We start from the raw sequence: 9,260 nt of genomic DNA on the forward strand, positions 1-9,260 counted from the left end.
GGCAGTGAGGCTTCTATTTCTAGCAGGTAGTAGGCAAAGTGTTGGCTTCCTGTCTTTCAGTATTCTCAGTTTCCTTCTCCACTCTCCAAGAAGAGCATTGTTGATACCCCAAGGGACATAGGAAACAAGGAAAACCAATGAAAATAGAACTCCATTTCTTTTCTTTAAGATTTAATGTAAATATTGATTTGTGGGTTAACCTTCCTAGGCTGGCCAACAGGGCTAACTCAACAAATATCCTTTGAACACCAATTCTGTGCAAGGCCTTGTAAGGGCATGTCATGCTGTGTGACAGTGACAAAAACTTCAACCCAGACCCTGTGCAACAGCCATGTTGCTCACTGAAGGAGGGAGCCTCTATCCAGCCCCTGATCCCAGAGGTGGATCCCAGAATCCACATCTCTTTCCATTTTGCTTACCATCTAAACAGCCCAAGGGCCTACTTGCCTTTCCTCAGTGGTGTTTATGGGATCATCTTTCCTGTGAGGTGTCCTCATTTTGTTTCTGAAGGTAAGCAGGGAATCCTTGCATACCATGCCAAACATATCCATGTTATTAGCAATCTATACAAACCCAGAGGGGCCAACCATATCTGTAACTGGATGAAGGATATACAAACAGCATTCCCTTAGGGTGAATAGGAACTTCAGAGAAAGGGCACTTCAGAGAAAGACAAAATAGGAACTTAGCTGAATTGTTTCACAAGAACACTCTAGCCAAAGTTGGGGGGTGGAGGGTATATCACTGAATCGAGACAAGACTTGGTCATCTTCTATGGAACTCTTTTGAACTAGCTCCCCTCCTAACTCCCTACCTAGGAGTGACTGGAAGTTAAGCTGTACCTTCATGAAAGTAAAAACTGGAGAACTTTAAGAGAAGCTTCATTAGCCTCTTTTATAATAAGCATTAACCTCAAGGGCCTGCAGCCCCATTACCTCAGGGAGGAGCCACCTGACTTTGTAATAGAGGTTTTATTGTTTTCATTAGGAATGTTTACATTGAGTAGGTCCTGGGTAAAGATAGTGCAGGCAAGATTCTCTGGATAGGCATTGTGATGGCCCCTAAAAGAGGCAGAGAGCATCTTTGGGCAGGAGGGCAAAGCTGAACTTGACTTGTCTCTCTTAACTATTTCAGGCCTCCTCCGCAACTGTTTTGGGGACTACCATGTGGCCTTCTACTTTGCTGGTGTGCCCCCAATCATTGGGGCTATAATCCTCTTCTTCGTCCCTCTGATGCATCAAAGGATGTTCAAGAAAGAGCAAAGGGATTCCAGCAAGGATAAGATGTTGGCCCCTGATGCAGACCCTAATGGGGAGCTGCTGCCGGGCTCCCCCATCCCTGAGGAACCAATCTAATGTGTTTTCCTAGTCATTGTGTGCTCCTCCTCAACCCTTTCCTTTCACTCCACCCTGCTCAGCATTTACATTTTTGCCATCAGCACATTTGTTCTCAAACATGCACACACAGCAGTTCAGACACCTGACCATCCCATTGGAGCCAAAGCTCCTGTTAAACTCATTAACTAAATGCTCCCTGTGAATGCCTTTAAACTTGCCAGGGTCCTTCTCCCAGGAACTAGAAAAGCTTAGTATCTCTCTGGCCTTTGGAACATGTCCATATACTTTCTAACACTTGGAGATAGTACCTCCTGGCCCCAGATTGCTAGTCACCCACTAAAAGCAACTTCCAAAGGTGCTACTGTTTCCCTAGAAGCCTGGTGGGAAGATCCAAGCCTCTGTGTGCTCAGAATTTCCTTGCCATCTGTCCTTGGAGCCTTTGGTAAGGAGGCAGAGAAAGGGAAGAGAGGTAAAATCAGACAAGAGTCTTGCTTAGTCTCAGAGCCTCTGAGGGCTGTGGCTTCCCAAGAGCTGTGGGTGACATCACTTTACAAGTGTACAAATAGTTTCCCCAACATAGAGTTGGTTAACAGTCTGCTTCCTTCTTCCCTTCATTTCTTTCCTTTACTGCTTTTCCCTTCTCTTCCCCCTCTATTTCTTTTTATGACTATCATAGATGCATGGGTGTTTGACACTCTAGGAGGGACCTAGAGCTTGGGCCAATCAGCTTCTCTTGGCCCAGCCCAGCCCTACCATATCATCAATTCCACTCATCTCAGTCTGAGCCACATCTTACTTTTTGGCTCAAGCTGCTATAATTATAAACTGGAAGAGTAGAATATCACATAGGGAAGGGATATTAAACACCATAAAGTTCCACTCACTGATTTTTACAGATTTCCCAGGCTAGTGTGCTAACTTGCAGGCACTCCTAGCTCCCCATCCTTGTAGTCATCTGTCAAAATGTGAAGAAATCCCTTTCATCTCAGCATGCAGAGGAGGACTGATGATGGGGAAGGGCTTGGTTGAGGGAGGGGCAATAGTTATTGACCTGGCAAAGGACCAACTCCTCCATCCCTCATTATTCATGATAGGTTAATATTACCAGCTGGGGCAGGGCAGGAAAGGGACTGTTTTAGGGAAAATTCCATTCCTAACCTGGATCCCCTACAGGTAAAGGCAGCAGCCGCATATAGTGTTGAACAATTTCTTTTAGGAAGAGGGAACCATTCTAGCCTTTACCACCCAATGTGTCTCCCATGCTGAGCATCCTGAGCCATTCTACTTAGCAGACATTAAAGGTGCCAGGAAAGGTAGAGTCTGGACCATCTTAATCCCTCTGAAATAGGTGCCAGATATTCCCCTATGTTGCCATTATGTTGCCATAATCTGGATTATGGGCAACACTCTTGCTGAAGAGCATTGCCAGCTAGGCTGTGTCCAAGCTAGCACAACCCACCTCCTTAGGAGCTCAGCTTCCCTCCTTTCTTGGTCTCTTTGTGTCCCTTTCTTCCTATTATGGGCCGCTGTCTGTTATGCTCCTGTTACCCTAATCTTTCATCACCTTCTTTTCAGGCATCCTAGGCCATTACTTGGAACTAATGGTGACTTGCCATCCTAAGACAGGGACATCCCAGGGCCAGAAGGACGAAGTTGCCTGTGAGGAGCTTCAAAGAATACAGTGGTTCTCACCCATAACATTTTCTGTTACAAACAGGCAGCTGGGGCATGGTTGGCTTCTCGTGGCCTCATTCAAGGCCAAAGTCCTGCACCCCCTCCATTGGTCCTAGTGCAGCTTTTATCAACTCTCCAAAGGAAAATCCACTGGCTCTTATCACTGTGGATAGGAAGGGGCCTAATTACTATCCTGTTGGCTCCAGCAGCAGTGAAACGGGGGAGCCAGGCCCCAGGAGCCTTGTAATTGAACATTGAAAATGTTGGAGCAACAAAGGCCCTGCTCCCATTCTTCCTGTCCCTTCCCCACCAAGTCACTGAAGGGCAGTTTTGCAGGGTCCCCTTTGTTGGTCAAGGTGAAGATAGCTCTTAAAAATCAGGCTGCCAACCACTTCTCTCCAGATGAAGGAAAGACATTCACAGGTCCCAAATCTGCCCTATCAGTTGTCACATAACATAGTGGGATATTAGTTTATTTCCTCCACATATATGCATGTACATGTGTGAGCTTGTGTGCTTTTGGAGAGAATGTTGGTTGGTAAAAGCAGCTCAGTATTAATATTTAGGGTAGGATGCAGCCTCTAATGCACCACAGTTAAGTCTAGGAAAACGAACAAAATTTGGGAGCTTGAGATCTGGGACATTTAAATCCTCAGAAGGTTTGGAACAAAATAAACAGATCTAAAAATCTAGATTTGGTATGTGTATTGTCTACAAGGGTGAAACAGTCTTAACCTAGTTAACAGCAAGATGTTTGGCTTCAGAACTGAAATCTCATTTCAAATAAAATTTCTGCCAGGGTCTATACTCTCTGTGAGAGCAGAAATTGGAAAAGGAGCTATATAGAGGGTTTGGAGCTTGGTGGCTTCTAATCTAATCTATTCAGGATTAGATTTTTAGGGGCTCTAAAGTGGAAAATCAGTCACTTTACAAAATGAGAACACAATTAGTGGCTTAGGTTCAGTGAAGGCCCCACCAAGGCCACCACTTTGCTATATACATGTCATGTTGAAAATGGACACAGACCTTAGCAACAATTCAATTTAATCCTCTCCCTTACTATTGACAGGAGAACCTGAAGGGACTGGTATAGCTGGGTTACACAGACAGAACAGCAACAGACTCTGGAATTGAGGGCGATGCAAAAGAGAAACCTACAACAATGACAAAGCTGGGAGTAATTTGAGTCTCCCTTGTCCACGTTCTGCATTGAATTTAAGTGAGGAAAACTGAGGCCTAGAGATGGTAAGGGACTGAGCAGGTTCACATAGTTCATCAGTGACAGAGCATACTGAGACTTGGACTCAGGTAATTGACTTCCAGTCCAGTCCAAACCCCTTATTTTACAGATGAGGAAATGAACTCAAGAAGGGGGAAATACCTTGTGTACTTCAGTTAACAACTTATATAGTGAGCTTATTTCCAAAATGGTGTCAAAAGGACCAGGTCCAAGCAAAAATGAAATCTGAAAAAGTTTGATTTTAGCATATCCCATCTTTTCAATATTATTCTCACTCCCAACCAACACATACTTTTGGTGTTCTCTCTTCCCAAACACTCAAGACCTTCATGCAGCCTTGGCATTGGAAAGCTGGCACCACTTACTTCCATCTCCAGTAACCCAAGAGGCATAAATAAAGTCCATCTCTCTGTGGTCATTCACTGAACAGAGGAGGGGAAATGAGAGGGGGCTGGTTTCCTTTGAGAGAGGGTGGTTTACCACTCAACTCTTGGCGATTGTTTTTTCTCCCCTCAGTGCATACATCCACAGGCTGACAGCCTCCTCATCTCCTCCCACTGAGACTAATTACTCTGTCCTGTTGCCTAGCCCCAGGCTCTCCCACCCAACTTGTGCTGCTTCCTCTATCACCTCCTCCAGTAGCCCCAAGGCTCCAGTCTGTGTTTGATCACTCAGATCATTAGATTTCAAAGCTGTGGGATCCCATAAATTTTATGAGCACATGCTTTCCTTGAGGGCCTTTTCAGGTCTGAAGAGGGAGCCAGCAGCTGTCTGCCACTTCTCCACAGCAACAGAGCAGGCCAGCTGACAGGGATTACAGGTGCCCCCAGCAAATCCCTGATGTCTGACAGCTGACACCTAGATAGGGTGGACGCTGGTTTGAACCAGAACCCTTGAAGGGAGTTCTGAAATTTTAATGAGTTGAAATGTATGGGAGACTTCAGAGGCACAAGGAAAGGGATTAGATACCCAACTCCTGCAAGGGTTGAGGTTTTGCAGCAGAAGGCCCTTCAATTCCTGCCTTCCAGCTCTCCCTAGTGGTCCCCAGAAGCAGAGTTCCTTGACTGATTTTCAAGTCATTCAGAAATATTTTCTATGGGACCTGCTATGTGTAAGGCATTCTGCTAGAAGCTCAGGGATTTTAGAATGAAAGCAGAGGTGGAGAAAACAAAGAGAAAAATACAAGAAGGAATTTATACTATCTTTTTTTCTGAGATACATTTTTCTCTTCTGGATCCCAGCAGCCCACAGTTTATTGACCTCAGAGCCTTTGGGATAGGAATAGGAACCACCATGGCCATTCCAGGATGGAGGCCCCACCCAGCATTTCCACCTTACTACCAGGCCTTCCCCTGGCCAAAGCCACCTGGAAGAACTATGCGCTCCTCAGCTTTGGTTTCCTGCTGATAAGGAGGTCCAGCCAGATAAAATTAGCCCATTGCTCACATCCAACAAGTGTCAGAGCTTAGCCCAGCAGCCTTCTTGCCTGGCCAGTAGGACTCATAGACTGACAGTACCTATAGAGTGCTCCCAGCCATACCCACTTCAGGGATGAGAGACTAGAGACAGGCAATTGCTACCTTCCTTTTCCCACTGCACAACTGTGCTACACTGCCTTCAAAACGACTAGGCCCTGGGATCCTGAGATGGGAGGGAGTGCTACAAGTACCACTTCCCACCAGGTCTCCATGCCTACGCTATACTCAGGGAGTGCCTGGAGATGGAGATGGGGCTGTTGTCCCCACGGCCCTGGCTGCAGCATCTCTTGGTTCTGCCACTGTCCTCTGGCTACTTTGGGTGGGAAAGGGCAAGGTTCCTGCCCCCGCACATCCCCCGGGGCCCTCCATCCACTTCCGCGCCTGGGGAGGGTAAGAACCCCGGGAACTGTGACACAGAGATGAATCTGATCCTGCTATACTCACATGGGAATCAGGCCCGCTCAGGGGAAGGGGGCGGGAAGGAAGTCGGGAGAATCCAGCCCCAGGTCCTGCCAACTGGTCAGAGAGCCAGATGAATAAACTGCAGCTGCCGCGTGCGTGTCCCGGGCTGTGCTCCTCCTCGATCCCCCCCCACCGCCCCAACCCGCTCCTACTGCTCCGCCCACGCCACCACCACCACCAGGGACTGCTGTGTCGCCGCCACCCCTACCGACCACTTGGTCCAGAGCCCTGGAGGCGATCCGGGCTGGACCAGCGACAACTCCTTCCTACCTGAGGCCTTCTTCTGTCTTCCCCCCTACTTGATCTGGCCCCAAGGCCCCAAGGTTAGAGTCAACCTGCAGCTGGCGAAGGATCTAGTTGGTTCTGGGCAGGGGGCTCTTGGACATGCGGGGACTGGGGGGTGGGAACAGCCTCCAGGAAACGTTCAGGTCCAGAGCAGCCATCCTCCTCCTCCTGCCTCTCCAACCTCCAACCCTGGGCAGGGCCTGCGGGGCACCTCCTCCACGCAAGTCAGTACGATGGGGCTGCATCTTCCAAAGAATTGGCCCACTCCTCCCATAATAACTGTCCCCAGAATTCCTGGGGGGGGATGGGCTACCACGCAGGTGAGAGCTCTCAGCTCAGGTCTGCTCACACACCCACCACATGGTCCCGGGATACCACTCAGGGTGAAGGTGAGCCCCCACCAGCTGCCCTAGGTTCACACAGGTGAACTAGTGGGATTTCCTAGGCTTGAGAAACCTCCCCCAAACCTGAACGGACCAGATTGACTCTAAGAGCCCCCTCCTCAATTTGCTCCCCATCCGACACTCCTCCACCCTACTCTCCATCAACCTGCTTCCTCTCCATCAACCTTCAGCCATTTGCCTAAGTGGGAGTGAGAGGGAGAGGGTAATCACTTCCACTCACCTCCCCCCCACACCCACATATGCTCTTCCTCCCCTAGGGTGAAGTCTTCTGGGAAGCTCAGCCCTGCAGTTCCACCTGCCTCAAAGCCTTGCAAAGGTCAGAGTTTCCTCCTGTCAGTGGGACATCGTTCAGCTATTTGCCTCCTCATTCGCCCCCCCTCCCCAGCACAGACACACTTCCTTCTTCCTTTGGCTCCATGAACACAAGGGTCTTCCCCCCAGCATATCTGGACACAGAGGCTCCCTTCAGTGATAACAGTTGCCCTCACCTTTGGGTGGGCAACTTAGAGTTCACAGGGGCTCCCATATCCCTCATCACATTTGATCCATCCCGTGCAACTCTGAGAGGCGGCTGCTTTTATACCTGTCTTACAGATGGGGAAAGTGAGGCCCATACAGGAACTAAACGCCAGTTTTCAAGCCCTTCTCCAAGGCTCTTTCCACCCTTCCTTACAGAAAGTAGAGAGATAAGTGAATCTCTGGTTTTCCCCTGACTTCTCAGAAAGTCTGCTTGCTGCTCCTGGAGTCAGTACCTGCTGCTCCCAGGCCCACTCTGTCCCCCAAGGAAAACTGGGTAGTAAGTGGCACCACAGCCCCAAGATAGAGGCATGGAGGCTGCAAAAGCTGAGCCAGAGTCCTTGTACACCTCCCATCCACCCAACCCAGGCTCTCCTATGGGAAGAGAGGGATGAGGAGGGGAGTATGGAAGAGTAATTAGGAGTCCCTAATCTGCCTTTCCCTGGGAATACACAACACTGTCTTCTGGGTTCCTCTGTGCCTTGAAATGGAGGTAAAACTCCAAAATGAGTTTTCCTGTGCCTTATTCCTCAGTCCCTCCTTTTATTTTATTCAATAAAATTATTACCACCTAGGGCTAATTTCCAGGGCTTTGCTTGATGTCCAGAGGTCCTCAAAGGGTCTTTGTCTTGGCTGGTTATTGGAAGGAAAGTCAAAATTACTCATTTTAAAGTAATTGTTATCACATACCCTCTGTCTGACAGCATGTATTTCCGCAGGTCTCTCATCCTTCTACATCTGGCTTATTGTTAGAACTTACATGACTTGTCCAATTTCAAAACCATTCAAACTCAGATGACACCAAAAGACTAACCAAACTTCCCAGGATATTTGCATGACTTTCTACTTAGGGGCTTAGCACCACGAAGAAGACCACTATCCATACCCACCTATGGAGGCTTCCTGTTCTCTAACAAGAACATGTGGAATAGATCTTAGATATCTTAAGCTTATATCCTTTGTCATTTATTTGCTCATAAGTTTAGACAGTTACTCTTTAGGCTTTAGTTTCTTTATTTGTACAATTGCATTAATAATTATTATTCCTCAATGATAATATAAGACCAGAAAAATGAGTCAATGAATTTAAATTGGTTGGTCCAAAGTAGATGTACAATAAATGTTTCTGTAAGGAAGCCCTACAACAACCTTTCTACCATTTGGTCTAAGACCGTGTCTCAGGCTTAGATTGACTCCCCATGTTAGTTTTGTTGTTGTTGTTGTTGTTGTTGTTGTAGGCACCAGTGCCTTAGCATTTTCCCTTCTTCTACCTTATGTCATATTCCACTATTTTCTCTTCCAGATCACTAGTGCTGGCTAAGTAGCCACATTTATTTTTCCACATGACTCGACCTGTTTTCCCTCCCCCACCACAGTACATTTTTGTGGTGAGGAAGAAAGAAAGACCTTTCTAAGGGCACAAACTGTCCTGTATGAACTGCCTTGAAAGAATTAGCTGGGCTAATCAGATACTTTGTTTCTTAAATCTAAAATATGAAACAGAAAGCTACAATAACAGAAAACAAATAGTGAATTATTATAGCTAAAAGGCCATGAGGTATAGCTGGGGCTGGAGAAGCTATGATAGGCCTTGTAAAGGCAGATTTATGAGTAGTAATTAGAGGCAGTCAGGTGGTGGTGGGGTAGAAAGAAGGTCACTTAGACACTAGAATGAAGACTCTAAACTCTAACTGAAATTCTCTAGGGCTAAGTTGAAGCACAACTATCTCCCGCTCTAATCTTGGTGAGGTCTGTTCCTGTTACTGCTTATTCTTGGATTTATGTACTACTCCTTCCACCCTGTTACCCTACTCATAGCCTTAGAATAAACTTCACTTTACATGAGTTAGAAACAAAGTGAGCC

At 47.1% G+C, this 9,260-nt stretch overlaps 1 protein-coding gene across 1 annotated transcript in view; it reads left to right on the forward strand.

Annotated features, from left to right (window-relative positions):
* The window catches only part of SLC16A2 (solute carrier family 16 member 2), a 17,267-nt gene extending 13,564 nt beyond the window's left edge, over window positions 1–3,703 (forward strand). Inside the window, exon 6 of the mRNA XM_077764770.1 lies at window positions 1,135–3,703. Coding sequence (XP_077620896.1) covers window positions 1,135–1,355 — 221 coding nt within the window. The 3' untranslated portion in view covers window positions 1,356–3,703. The remainder of the gene's footprint in view (window positions 1–1,134) is intronic.
* Window positions 3,704–9,260: the final 5,557 nt, after the last annotated feature.

Source organism: Crocuta crocuta, unplaced genomic scaffold, assembly GCF_008692635.1.
Source record: "Crocuta crocuta isolate KB4526 unplaced genomic scaffold, BGI_CrCroc_1.0 scaffold6267, whole genome shotgun sequence".
Taxonomy (NCBI): Eukaryota; Metazoa; Chordata; class Mammalia; order Carnivora; family Hyaenidae; genus Crocuta; species Crocuta crocuta.